Source organism: Charadrius vociferus, unplaced genomic scaffold (genome assembly GCF_000708025.1).
Source record: "Charadrius vociferus isolate BGI_N301 unplaced genomic scaffold, ASM70802v2 scaffold123, whole genome shotgun sequence".
Classification (NCBI taxonomy): Eukaryota; Metazoa; Chordata; class Aves; order Charadriiformes; family Charadriidae; genus Charadrius; species Charadrius vociferus.
In genome coordinates, this window is record NW_009647425.1 from 580,195 (window position 1) to 594,159 (window position 13,965).

The 13,965-nt window shown below is 39.2% G+C and overlaps 1 protein-coding gene across 1 annotated transcript in view; it reads right to left on the bottom strand.

Moving 5' to 3' along the window:
- Window positions 1-429: 429 nt before the first annotated feature.
- The window catches only part of MYOM2 (myomesin 2), an 80,459-nt gene continuing 66,923 nt past the window's right edge, over window positions 430-13,965 (bottom strand). Inside the window, exons 30-37 of the mRNA XM_009880526.1 lie at window positions 13,117-13,204; window positions 11,285-11,323; window positions 9,736-9,841; window positions 6,942-7,105; window positions 6,581-6,617; window positions 6,437-6,459; window positions 5,518-5,573; window positions 430-1,512 (exon numbers count right to left, since the gene is read on the bottom strand). Of these exons, the coding sequence (XP_009878828.1) occupies window positions 1,171-1,512; window positions 5,518-5,573; window positions 6,437-6,459; window positions 6,581-6,617; window positions 6,942-7,105; window positions 9,736-9,841; window positions 11,285-11,323; window positions 13,117-13,204 (855 nt within the window). The 3' untranslated portion in view covers window positions 430-1,170. The remainder of the gene's footprint in view (window positions 1,513-5,517; window positions 5,574-6,436; window positions 6,460-6,580; window positions 6,618-6,941; window positions 7,106-9,735; window positions 9,842-11,284; window positions 11,324-13,116; window positions 13,205-13,965) is intronic.

Here is a 13,965-nt window from a genome sequence, read left to right on the forward strand (position 1 = left end):
TGGGCTGCATCCGGGATGTTTTTATCACCAGTGTTATTTACCAATAGAAGAAGTCTTTGCTGGAAGATGCCTAGCAAATTGCAAAGGTTCATCTAGGTAGACAAATGGGGTTTTATTAAACAGGGAACCTGATCCAAAAAAGCCAGTGCTGCAAACACTCAGTCATGTATTGTATGACAGATATGTGAGTAATCTCACAGAAGCCCTTTCTATTTGAATATTTCATGATAAGCATATATTGAAATCTTTGCCTAACAGAACATCGCTTCACCCATGGAAGAGTTCTGTTGTTCATTTTGGATGGAGGAGAATCAAAGACATAATTATCTTAAGTGACTGAACTGTATACATGTCTTTTGGTACCAGTTTAAGCGTACATCTTGACCTGTATTGTAAAGAGTAAAATTAATGTCACAAGTGCCACCCAGTGACTGTGATTAACCATAATTTGCATTCTTTATTGAAAGTCGATTGTCTGCGTGCTACCAGCTATGAAATTGTGCAATAAGCAATAATTAAACAATGAAAAAGAGTAAACAGAACTAGTTAGGTGTCATTTGGAGCAGTGAGTACCAAAAGTGACTTTTGAAGTTTTATTAGCACAAAGCAAGAAAAACAAAATACAACCATGTGACCCATGCTTCAATGAGTAAACAGTAAACATTTGTAAAAGTCTACTAAAGTCACACTGTAAAACAATAGTATCACTACTAGAGACTATTCACTAGACTTACAGGATCAGAGGCTTCAAATCAAAGGGACTGTGTGTGGAACAAAGCAGGAGCTATCTCTGAACATGTATCTAACTGCAGTTCACTACCTTTACTGATGAGACATTTGTTCTCAGAGGGTTGTTGGTTTGGTTGGTTTTTTTGCAAGCAGGTTGGGGAGCATAGAAATGGAGGATTACTGTTGGTTTGGGCAACTTGCCATTGCATATGGGAACCCCTAGCAAGCATTTGGCTTTCTGCTATTTGCAAGTCCTACCCTATTACATGTATTCAAAATGAGATTGTGGCAGATGTGTACAGCACTATTGCACAGCTATCTCCCTAAAGCAAACTCCTAAAAGTTCAGTTTCCCCTTAGACATCACCAATTAATCATGTGTGAGAATACCTCAACTACAGCTCCTGAATTCTATTTTGTTTGTCAAATATCATGTCAAGCTTTACTTATTGGATTTTGCCTTGTCCTCAGGTTTGAGGACTTCTTCTGATGGTGGTATCGGCCTGGGTTTAGCAAGCTGCCCAGGCTTAATTTCAGGCATTTTTTCACCATGTCTGTACACACTTACAGTGACATCCACTGTTTCCCCACCGTATTTGTTCTTGACATGGATGCTATATTTGCCTGAGTCTTCTGAGGTCACTCCCTTGATTGTTAAACTGGCATATTTCCCTTGTTCCAGCGAAAATGCATAGTGCTCATCACGTTCAAGGGTCTTGTCATTCTTGAACCAAACCACTTCAGGGTCAGGATTTCCAAATACAGTACAGGTCAAATTCAGTGTCTGAGGAAGGAAAAAAGAGGCAATTTTGAGGATCAGTCAGATTCGTTTAACCAGAATATTCTCAGTATTGCTTTCAGGCACTCCTTATTCCTAGTTAATTAAAGTAAGACAGGTATCATGTTCTTGAGGACTGAGAAGTAGAGTTCCTAACATATTTTTTTTTCTTTGATTCATTCTTTCCACCATCTCACCAGTGACTGTGATGCAGTAATAGCCTCAGGGTAACAGTGTCTGAAGATGGTGAGTTGACTGTCATTGCAGTCCTGCCTGCAGGAGACTCCTGACAATCCATTAGTCTGACATGAGGTTCAGGCAATGATAAGTTTAAAAACATCCTTGAAGTTCCCCTGTACACAGCAGGGAGGAGAACTGAGTAAATCTTTTCTGACCAAGGCCTCCTGAGGTTATTGCTTGAGATGATAAAAAAAAAAAAAAAAAAATGACTTAAAAATAGAGTACATAACATGAATCATTGGACATTGATTCCAGGTGCTGCTGACTAGTAAAATGGAAATATTTCACAAAGAATAGATCATACATAAATATTGTAAAATTGTTACATGCATGTATACTGTATTCATGGAATAGCTGAAATGACCTAGTAGGCTGTCCTGGCAGTTCAGGGATTTTCCAAGAGCTGAGCTGAGATTGAAGAAGCCCATAAAATTTTCATGGTCGATCTTCCAAATTTTTACATAGTTACTGCGGAACCCCATTTTGACCACTGTATATATATGTATGTAAACTTTATGTGTTCAGGTACAGTGATGACAGAATAAATGAAAGAATTATTTGAGAAGTTGCATTGGTTAGTGCCTACTTTGTCCATCTTTGCTTGAAAGTCACTCTGCCCAAAATTCTGCCCTAGGTAATTAAAAGTCATCTTAAGAATTTCACATATGCAACATTGTGTTAGGCAGAAAAAAAAAAAATAAAAAAAACCAAACAAACAATGAACAACCCCAAACTGATGGTTTCTACCAGAATGCTTGCTTATATTCCCTCCTCTCCATATTCCCCTTCAGGTTTCACCAAATCCTGACCCAGATAAAATAAAATACAAATAAAAGCAGTCTTGCATACTAAATGCCTCCAAAGTCAGAGGGGAATGTTGAAGGAAGATTTACATGTTCTGGGTATAACCTAGTGACAACCTAAGTGTGTAAGTGCTCTTAAAGAAGGGATATCATGTCAGATGTAAAGTTAAATAATAGCCTTTAGGAACTAGCCTTACTGTAAAACATTTAAAGGAGTAATGATGCAAACACAAAAATAAAACTTCAGTAAACCGAACTAATCTTTAATAGCGTGAATTTAAAACTTACTGTCCTTTCTGCAACTCAGGCAACACTTCATGCCTATTGCCCTCAAAAGTGACCTCATTTAAGAGCAATAAATAATTAATTCATAACAATTAATCAAGTCTTAGTAAGTTAATATTAAAAACTTACCAGAGAACAGATATTTTCTACAGTCATTTTAGATCATTTGGGCCTGTTCTTATTTATTAAATTACAGATGTGACCTAAAATCATTTATACTCTGTTAAGAAGAACTAGTATAGCTTTCATTTATACTCTGTTAAGAAGAACTAGTATAGCTTTGTCTTGTGTCCATACATTTCTGTAGCTATATCATTCCACTGCATGAGGGAAAACCCTCTGCTCTTTTGGGTTTGTTTTTTTTTTGTATAGTTACTTCTCACACTTGTACTTACACAACTCTTTCATGGTACCTGTTCGTATTTAATTTAGAGGTGATTTCAAAATTTCACTTCTTTGTGATCCATTTTGTTTTGCCTGATTTCAAGAATCAGAGATTTTCTCTTCACACATTCAGTTATTTAATTCTCACATTATTAAATCTCTTTTGAAGCCTTTTACTTCTGGAAATGCACTGTGTAGCACTTCGTTCATTTAAGGTTGTAGTTTTTAGGGCATGATTGTATGAGGAAACTGCAGCTAGTCTGTGCAGTCAGGGATGCCGTTTCCTTACTGAGCCTTCCTTCACTGACCCATTTCCTTACAGTTAGACTGTTAAGATGTTGGTCGTAGAATGGCTTACACCTAACCTCCTAAAAGACTAGATTTCTTGCGGAGAGGTGCCTCTGTCTACCACAAAAAGAAGGCATCTTATGGAACACCCATTACAGACAAAAGAAGGAAGGCACCAGGAGGAAAATCATTTCTTTCTGGTCCAGACTTGAGCAGCTTTCAGCACCCACTTCAAGAACCACGTGTTCTCTCTTCTTTCTAAGGAGACAGCTCCTGGTTATCCAGAAAATGGCCAAGTACACAGAAAGTTGGAAGAGTTGTGTGCAACCTCTTACTTGGGTGATAAGAAAGACAGTTTCTACACAAAGTAACACAGCTGTAGTCTCTGAAGATGCACTTCATACAAGAGATGTAAACAGCCTGATCAACATGCTCTTGATAGCCAGCAGATGGTAAGAGTCACGTTGCCTCATGAACAGATCTGCTATAGTCAGTCAGAATAAAAGTCCATCTAGCTCTTTTAGAGGTCAAAAGCAACTGCTTAAGAAAGTATACAAAAATACAGAGTATGAATAGTGTGATCCTATTCTCAAGTATAGCTTCCTGCTTTCCGCAATTTGGTGGCTTTTAAACTGGTTATAGGCACAAGTTGTATCAAGAACATTGTATTTAATGGCCCCTGCTGGACTTCCTCTCATGATATTGCCTATTTTCTTTTTTGGACCCAAATCTATTTTCACCCAAGGTACTAAGGCACAAATTAATTATGAACCACTTGAAAAAAATATTTCCTTTTGATTTTTTAAAGCCTCTAATGACCATGTAATTAGGCATTCCCTAGTTCTTGTTCTGTGAGAAGTGCTGGATAATCATTTCCAAGTACCTTCTCTGCACCATGCCCAATATTGCAAATTCTTTTTTCTTTTTACTCTGTTCTCTTTCAGTAATTTTTCTTCCCAGATTGAAGACCTAGTTTCTCCCCATAGGGAAGGACAGGGCACCCAGGAAAGCAAGATTTCCTTCAGGACAAAAAGACAAGAACTAGCTGTCTGTGTGGGAAGGATGAAAAGAGTTTGTCTTTCCTGGACTGAAGGCTTGGGTGTCTGGAGTCTGGAACTCACCCTCAGGATGAAGAAACCAAGTTCCAGTACTGCCTTGCACCTGTAAAGACTAATAGCAGCTCAGACTAATAGTCTTCTCCTTCTGTCTTAGTATACAGAGACTTTGGCCTGAGGTTGCATGAGATCCCCCTCCACTACAAATAAAATCCCAGTGAGGGGCACCAGTCAGTCAGCACCATGAAATTTGATCTCCACCAGTCAAGCTGACCTAAGAAGGCCCTTTGAGAAGATTTACCAAATTTGTCTTTGCATCTAGGTGTTTGGTCATTGTTGACATCAAAAAAATATGTTTATTCACTGGCTTTCAATCTCCCATAATTTTATATTGTAATGGGGCTATCTGTCAATGTATAGGAAGAGGGGACAGTTTAGCCCCTTGTCCCAGGTAGGTTCTTTACCCTCTTTTACCAGCCACAACAGTCTACGCCTGGCATGCTGGGGAATGCAACCTAATTTTTGTTTATGTTTTACTGGTTCTCAGTGAGTGGCTGCTTCCTCCTGCCTCTTCATTTTCTTCTACAGGGCAGGAGTGGACTCTCCCATTAAACTGCTCTGCTCAGTACAAAGAGCTGAAAGCCAGCCCAGATTTGACTATGCAGTTAACTCAGAGCCTCTACATAATCAGCGCAAGACCGGCTCCTATTGAGGCTGACCTTGCTTGGCTAAGATCTGAATCAGGCTCCTCTGTGCCTCCTCTGACTGTATAGTCAGCTTACAGTACCTGTGCTCACCTAGAATTTCCGTGTGTCTCAATTAAATGACTGCCATTACATGGTTTAAATTATCCTACTTCTGCTTTCAGCCTCTATGAAATCATCTGCATTCCCTCCCCTTTTGCCATCAAAGCAAACCTCTCACCAGTCAACATGACTGACAGAATCTGGCCTTACCTTCCCATCCATTATAGTGACAACGTCAGGCAAACCACCAATGACTTTACCACGATCTAGGAGTTAAAGAAAAATACATGAAACATGTGAAGTCCAGACCTCAAAATTACTCATTTCTTAATGATTTTATAGCTTGGTGCCATATTAGTCACAGCTTTTGTTTGGACTTATCTTTAAAAAAGTGGAGTCCCTGGTTAATTAAACATAAAATAATACAATTTTTGTGATATTTTGTGTTATATCTTTCTAATGTATTTTATGGTCCCCTCAGATTTTTTGGCAGAGATCGTGCTATAGTATTCTAAATGGATACATGTAACAACCTTGAAGCTACTGCTGAGCTTGACAGTTTGTGCTTTGGGCACAGAGCAAACAAGGAGGGTGCTCTTAGCATCTTGGTGGTATCTAAGATCTAAGGAAAATTTGTTCTGCCACTCTCTTTGTGGGCGGAACCATCCTGTCGTTACCAGGGCAATTGATATCAAAGTACCAGAATTCCTACAGCCCCTAACAGTAACAAGCTTCCCCACTGTCTGTGTCTCAGCAAACACTGCTCAATAGGCATTAGCAAGTAATTTTTTACTTGATAGGTAGAACCCAATATTCAGTATCATCAGCAACTTTCAGAGTCAACACCTCCTTGTATGACACCCAGAAGCTCACACCTCACAAAACCTCTGCAAACACAAGAAGATATAGTGGAGGCTTGCAAAATGTGTAAAACTTTAGTGGATTTCCATTGGAATTAAAAACAAATAAATCCACAAATTACTGTTATTATTGCACTAGTATGTGCTAACAGGGAACTTCTGCAGCCACAGAACTCTGAAAGCTATGGCAGCATGTCATGATGGATGCCTTAAAGAGAACACTCGACTACATTGTAGAACACCTTTGATAAAATGTAAAATAAACTTACTCTTCTCAGCAAACGCAGCAGCCCTAAAATTGTTGAGGAAGAGAGGAAGAGAAATATGTAATGTTATTAATGAAATTAATAAAATATTTTTTCTGTAAAGACACTGTTGTCACAGCATTAAAATGCAACAGAGGTTGCACTTACTTGAGTCGCTGGAATTCTGCATATGCATCATCAAAGGCTGCAACAAAACAATCGAGAGTTATTGCCCATGAACATAACTTGCACTTGGGGTTCAGTATAAACACCTAAGCACATACCCATGTTAAAGCTCTTTTAAATCCAACACAAAGTTACACAAATGGGAAACCAAACCCCTGAAACCCAATGCCACTGGTAGTGAAAACACATATAAGACTAAAAAGATCATAACAATTATGCAACTAAACTACATCTGGTTTTGACTGAAGGCTTTCTGTTTTTACTGTCATTCCTCTGATTATTGCCAGTAATTTCTGTTTAATCCATGAAAAGTTCCCATATAAGTACAGTCTTATAAATATACCTTGCCCAGACAGATCAAGTGTGCGTTTGTAGGATTCCTTGTCACCAAAGATTTCAAAGGTGTAGTTCCCCTTATCCTTTTCAGTGGGTTCGCTTATCTGCAGCCAGGCAACATCCTCTCCACCTCCAATCTTCATCTTTTCACCAGAAGAAATCTTAGATTCCCTGGAAAAAAAAAAAAAGAATAGAAATTAGTTTGAACATTTTTTTCATGTATGTTCTCCATAGGAGATCATCTATAAAAAGTTACAAAAGATAAAATACTATTCCTAAACTACAGATAAATTGCAACTAACGGGAGCAATTTCCCAGAAGATTCTTTTCTTCCTAGTGAGGGTATGAAACATTTTGGAACTACCAGCTTGAGCTTTCATTCCAAAGATTAATTTGTTCACCTTCTTCTCATTCTCCTTCTCTCCACATACACAATCATATGTGTTTATATCTGTATGCACATACATGTCTGTGTGCAAAAATGGTGTGTGAATTTAGAGTTCTGTACACTTCATACACATTAACATAAAATACATCAGAATAGTAAACTGAGGCAAATAACCTTTTCTGATGAGGAAAAAATCTTTACCTTTCGTTAACTTGAAAAATCAATTAAGAAAACAATAAGATTTGCATATAATTTATTATTCTTGCACAAATCACAATATACCTTTGTACCTTTGTTTTATTTTTAAGAACAAGACAAGAAGCAAATTTTGTAACTGCAGATAATTAATAAAGAGGTCTTAAAAAAACAGTGGCATTATATTGATTTATCATCACTTCCGAAGCTAAGAATATAAGAAATGCCCTACTGATTCAAATCAGGGGTTCTTCTGGTCTGTAATCTGTCATGAAGAGCGGAAATAGAAGAAGCTATTTAATGACAGCATGCAAACCAGTCTGCTTTCAATGGTTTGAAGAGAAGTTTCCTCTTTCACTCATTAACTAAGGAAGTATTTCTTTCCATCCTTCCCCCCTGAGCAACTTTAGCTGGAATTTTTAATAGACGATGTCAGCATCAGCTTCTCTTTGATCAGTTATTTTATTTGCCTAGACAGCACTGATCTGACTTCATAGCTAGAGTTACTTTGATGGGGAAAAGGAATTTTTACTATTTCCCTTTCTGTAAGATGACTACATTGAGTTCAGTGTACCACATTAGATACCTGAATAGGAACTACAATATATGAGAAAATACTACATATAATATTCCCCACTGTGCCATGAGTGGATGATGCATGCTGGCTTTAGGGCTTGTATTATGTTCCCTGCTAGGCAGTATAGTGGATAATTCAAAGCTAGCTTGAAATTTACATGGTATGTTTCATGATGTGCAGACGAGTAAAAATACATGGATTGACTAGCCTTTCATTTTTTCCAAGAAAAAAATTGCTAGAACCCCATTTAAAAGAGCAGGGAGGTTTGGAGAGACTGGGGGAGGTTAGTTTGTTTGTTTGTTTCTTTGTTTTAGTCTTTGTTTTAGCTTTAACAGTTCTGGCTTACAATCATTCATAGAAGAATTGAAATTTTATTTTTTCAAAATCTTATCTTCAAGATAATCAATGCGTAAGACATTATAAAATCTGAAATATTGGGGGGGAGGGTGTATGTATGCAAATATAGGTATGCACGCTGATATTTCTGTATTAGCCATGTAGCATTCTCGAGTTTTATGTTTCTATGAACTGGATGGTGGAATGGTTCAAGTCAGTTTTAAAACTCTGGCAGATACAGTAAAAGGTAGAGGCAAATAATATTTTTCTTTCCCTTTCCATCATGTTAGTATTATATTTGCTGAAAGAAGGAGCAGAACTTACTGAATAGAAAGCTTGAGTTATGAGTACAGCTGCACACACTTGCAGAAGTGTTCTCGAGCTCCCTGAACCTGATGATCACTGACACTTTTCTTGTGTTCCTGTCTTCATAGAAATCAAGGGCTGGACAGCATTGCAAAACTAGGACAACATATTGAACATACTGAACTGGTCCAAGTCAGACCAGTTCACTGTGTGTCATCTTTGTAGGCCATCAAGGAATGTCAATGTTGAAACCAGTTGAAGAGTTTTAAAATCCTTCCAAAACTTACCTGAAGTTTCAAACAAATGAGGGCCTGACATAGCAAAGCATTTGAACACTCACATAACTATAAATATACAGATGAATAGAGTATGTCCAAAGTCAAAGATTAATGTAACATGAGGGTGGAAAACTATTTGGAACTTCAAAGCTCATAGCTGGTCATATTCTCAGCTCTGAAGGCTATTCTCAAAGTATTCTGTGCCCCATTGAGTATCTTTTCAAAGCAGAGGAACAGAATTAAAATATTTTGGGTTACTTAAGTAAGTTACTTATCAGTTTGAAAAAAAAAAAAAATCCTTCCTTAACACAGGCTTTTATTAAAAGCAGGTCCTTGGTGTTCACCTAGTACTGGAGGAGAATCTCATCCATTTAAAGAAAAGAGCACACCTAAATAGAAAACCATGTTTGGATATTTTGCTGTCTTTGAACCAATCAGGTAATACAGTGGAAGACAAACAGTCTTGTGTTGAATAAGAGGCTGGAATATTGTAGATTCTTTTTTTTCCTGACTGTTAGAGCCCTCCTGATAGGTATTGGACAAATCTGTTAACATTTCTTTAATTGTATGTACTACCTATGTGAAAAGAGAGTATGAAGTGCTGGAAAGAGAAATTCATTAATGTGGTCTAGTTACTAAATGAATGCCATAGAATAGTAAATAGTAAATCATAAAGATGGTATTTTTTCTCAAATAAAATTGAAAAAATATTCTCATCTACCTGTGAGACCAGTTGACTTTCATTTCTTCATTGTAGTACTTCAAGAAACACTGGAGCCTTATTCCTTCCTCAGTGCAAAGGACCTTCAATGGAGAGGCTGTCTTACCTAAGTAAAATAGAATATATGCAGATCAGACATGATAGTGGAGTGAACAGGAAACAGTCAAATGGACTACTTGTACTGTCAGAACAAAAAAAAATTCAAGATCTGGGCCATGATTCTCAACTACCACAAAGAGACAATGGTTCATGTCTCTCAAAGGAGATCTGCTGATTTATATCAGATGAAAGTCTGGCATGAGTTTACAGTTTTATTGTCATATACAAGCATTATGACTAGCAAGATCCATTGTGAAATAATAAGGTAGTCACGTAATTGCCATGAAACAGTAGTGTCATGATTCTCCAAGTGCAAGGTCCTACATCTGGGTCGGGGCAATCCCAAGCACAAATACAGGCTCGATGGGGTATGGCTGGAGAGCAGCCCTGAGGAGAAGGACCTGGGTGTGCTGATTGACCGGAAGCTCAGCATGAGTCAGCAATGTGCAATCGCAGCCCAGAAGGCCAACCAGATCCTGGGCTGCATCAGAAGTGTAGCCACCAGGACAAGGGAGGTGATTCTGCCCCTCTACTCCACTCTCATGACACCCCACCTGGAGTACTGCACCCAGTTCTGGAGTCCTCAACATAAGAAGGACATGGACCTGCTGAAGAGTGTCCAGAGGAGAGCCACGAGGATGATCCGAGGGCTGAAGCACCTCTCCTATGAGGAGAGGCTGAGACAGTTGGGGCTGTTCAGCCTGGAGAAGAGAAGGCTCCGGGGAGATCTTATTGCAGCCTTCCAGTACCTAAAGGGGGCCTACAGGAGAGCTGGGGAAGGACTTTTTACTAGGGCATGTAGTGACAGGACGAAGAGGAATGGATATAAACTGGAAGAGGGCAGGTTTAGATTAAACATTAAGAAGAAGTTTTTCACTTTGAGGGTTGTAAGGCACTGGAACAGGTTGCCCAGAGAGGTTGTTGAGGCCCCATCACTGGGGGTGTTCAAGGCCAGGCTGGACGTGGCCTTGGGCAACCTGGTCTAGTGGGAGGGGTCCCTGCCCATGGCAGGGAGGTTGGAACTCGATGATCTTTAAGGTCCTTTCCAACCTAAACCATTCTATGATTGCACCTGCACCAAAATTTTGTTCTTGTGCATCCCTGTTCTTTCAGTGGGATGGCTCCCAGCTTCTGACTGGGAGCAGGATCAGAATTTCATTCTCTCTGTATCAACGTTCACTTACTAATGGGAAGTAGCAAGAAAATTATTGCTATGATATTGGCACAGTATCTAAACCAAACAAGACCGGTGGAATAATACTCTGTTGCCTTTTAATATTGTCAATTAGTGAGGTCAACTGCCTATTCAGAAACTTAATAACATGTCTGTAATAATATAAGCATCGTGACTCTCAGAGATTTCCAACTTACAATAAAAATTGTCTGCCTCAGGCTCAGATGACTTAAACATAAAAAACCTACATGAAAATCCAAGACAGCATTTACTTACCACTGACTCCGCTCAATGCCAGAATTATATCATCATACACTGAAAAGAAAAAAAAAAAAAAAAAGAAGATGTACCATCAAAATTCAATCAGAATACAGCTTTGTTATGTTTGGTTTAATTAAAGCAACATGGGAAACCTTCACATCCTTAGGCAAACCATTAAAATTCCAACAGCTCTATGGGAAAAATTGGAGACTGTCTGAGTACAGCATATGAATTCTGTGTGGTGTCACTGAGTATCTCTCCTATGTGTGGAGTCAGCTGTCTGCTGTCAAATCTTTGTCTTAGTATCCCTCAGGCCAGAAACAATAAAAGGTCATTAAAACTGGATAGTTCACATTCAAAGGAGAGTGCAGGGGAAAGAGAAATTAACACATTCTAGGTGAAAATAGCTTCCGCCTGCTCCCTGTAGGATGGCATTTGACAAATGTAAACTCCTTCAACAGCAAGTGAAAGAAACCAGGTATCATATCAAGCTTTTGAAATATCACAAAGCTGATGCGTTTGCAGGAGGAGAGAACCCTGGGGACAAGGACAGAAAAGTGGGGAACTCTTTCATAGCAGAAGAAACCTCTTCAATGTCACTGTAAGATGGAAAGAGAGAAAGAAAGAGGCACCATAGTCTGAAGAATGCATATTGAAGGCTGAAGAATTTTTATGAATAGGGAAGACAGTGAAATGCATGAAGGTCAGAAAATACTACTTGTATATTTGGTCTGTATCAATCTGTATCTGCACATTTTTTGTCTTTGCTAAAGTAAATCATGATTATATTCCATAACCCCCTGCAAACTCTGGTATGCTTCTACTGGCATGTTGACAAGAGGACATGAGTTACATACTATATATACATTACATTACAGACGTCTGAGGAAGTGGGGTTATATTGCCTATACTATCTAAATGAGATGTTTTACTGAAAGAAGGGTGGACAGAGTTTATGCAGAGAAAAAATGTCTGAGAGACTATCAAGTGATGATACAGCCTTTTGAGATAAACCACAGCTTAAGAACTCAGTCTAATATTCATCTTTTCCTCTTACTTTAGGTATTTCTCCAACCTTCTTAAAATAAATTTTAAGATGCTTGGTGAACTTAATTAATTTTTGAGTATGTCTTTCTCCCTCTATTAGGACCCAGCAGAAAATATTCATTATTTGAGACAAATGACTACAATTACACATGATGGAGTCCTGCTTTCCTGGAGATGGCTGAACATCTGCCTGCCGATGGGAGGCAGTGAATGAATCCCTTATTTTGCTTTGCCTGCAAGCATGCACAGCTTTTACTTTACCTATTGAACTGTCTTTATTTCAACTCACGAGTTTTCTCTCTTTCCCCCTTCCAATTCTCTCCCCCATCCCACTGAAGGGGAGGGAGTGAGCGTCTGTGTGGGGCTGAGCTGCCTAGTGGGGCTAACCCACAAAACAGTTTTACTATTTTACAATCAAAATAACTCTCCTTCCCCACTGAGAGTCCCACATCAACATATTCAGTACTTTGAATGTCTTGGTGTTTCAGAGACTTTTGTAGTCATTAAAGCTTAACAAGTTTGAGAGAGAAAGCTCTCTACAAAGATCTCACATAAAAGGGGGTGTCAGCCTGATCAGAAAGTTACTTCATTTCTTTCCTGTCAGGGTGCTAGAGATTAAACATTACAATGCCCAATGTCACCCCTCCTAAACTGGTGATCTGCAGTTCAGGCCACTATAACATAAGAAGAGAATGGAAATACAAAGAACCACAAAAAAGTTTGCTAACTTGCCATTTGCAGGGATAGATCTTTGACAGCTCTTGGAGATCGTTATTTCAATATATTAAGCTTAATGTTACCTTTTCCTGACAATTCAAGAGTAGATACATCATGACCTCTGTCGTCTGATAGTGTCGCCTTATAAACTCCTTCATCTTTGCGAGACAGCTACAAGGAAAGCACAAGATGTTTACTGACAAACTTGATCATAGTACAACATTTGTTCAACCTCTGTATGATTTTCTAATCATAGAATCACGTAGGTTGGAAGGGACCTTTAAGATTATTGAGTCCAGCGACCAACTGCCAAAACCACCACTAAACCATGTGGCATCACGTCTACCCATCTTTTAAATACCTCCAGGGACAGCGATTCCACCACTTCCCGGGGCAGCCTGTTCCAGTGTTTGATAGCCCTTTTGATGAAGAAATCTTTCCTAATGTCCAATCTAAACCTCCCTTGGTACAACCTGAGGCCATTTCCTCTTGTCATATTGCTTGTTACTAGCGAGAAGAGGTTGACCCCCACCTGTGTCCAACCTCCTTTCAGGTAGTTGTAGAGTGCAACAAGGACTCCTTTCAGCCTCCTTTTCTCCAGACTAAACAGACTAAACAACCCTAGTTCCCTCAGCCACTCCTCATAAGACTTGTGCTCCAGACCCCTCACCAGCTTCATCAGCCCTTCTCTGGACACGTTCCAGCACCTCAATGTCTTTCTTGTAGTGAGGGGCCCCAAACTGAACACAGTACTCGAGGTGGGGCCTCACCAGTGCTGAGGACGGGGACCCGACCACTTCCCTAGTCCTTCTGGCCACACTATTTCTGACACAAGCCAGGATGCTCTTGGCCTTCTTGGCCACCTGGGCACACTGCTGGATCATATTCAGCCGGCTGTTGACCAACACCCCCAGGTCCTTTTCCCCAGGCAG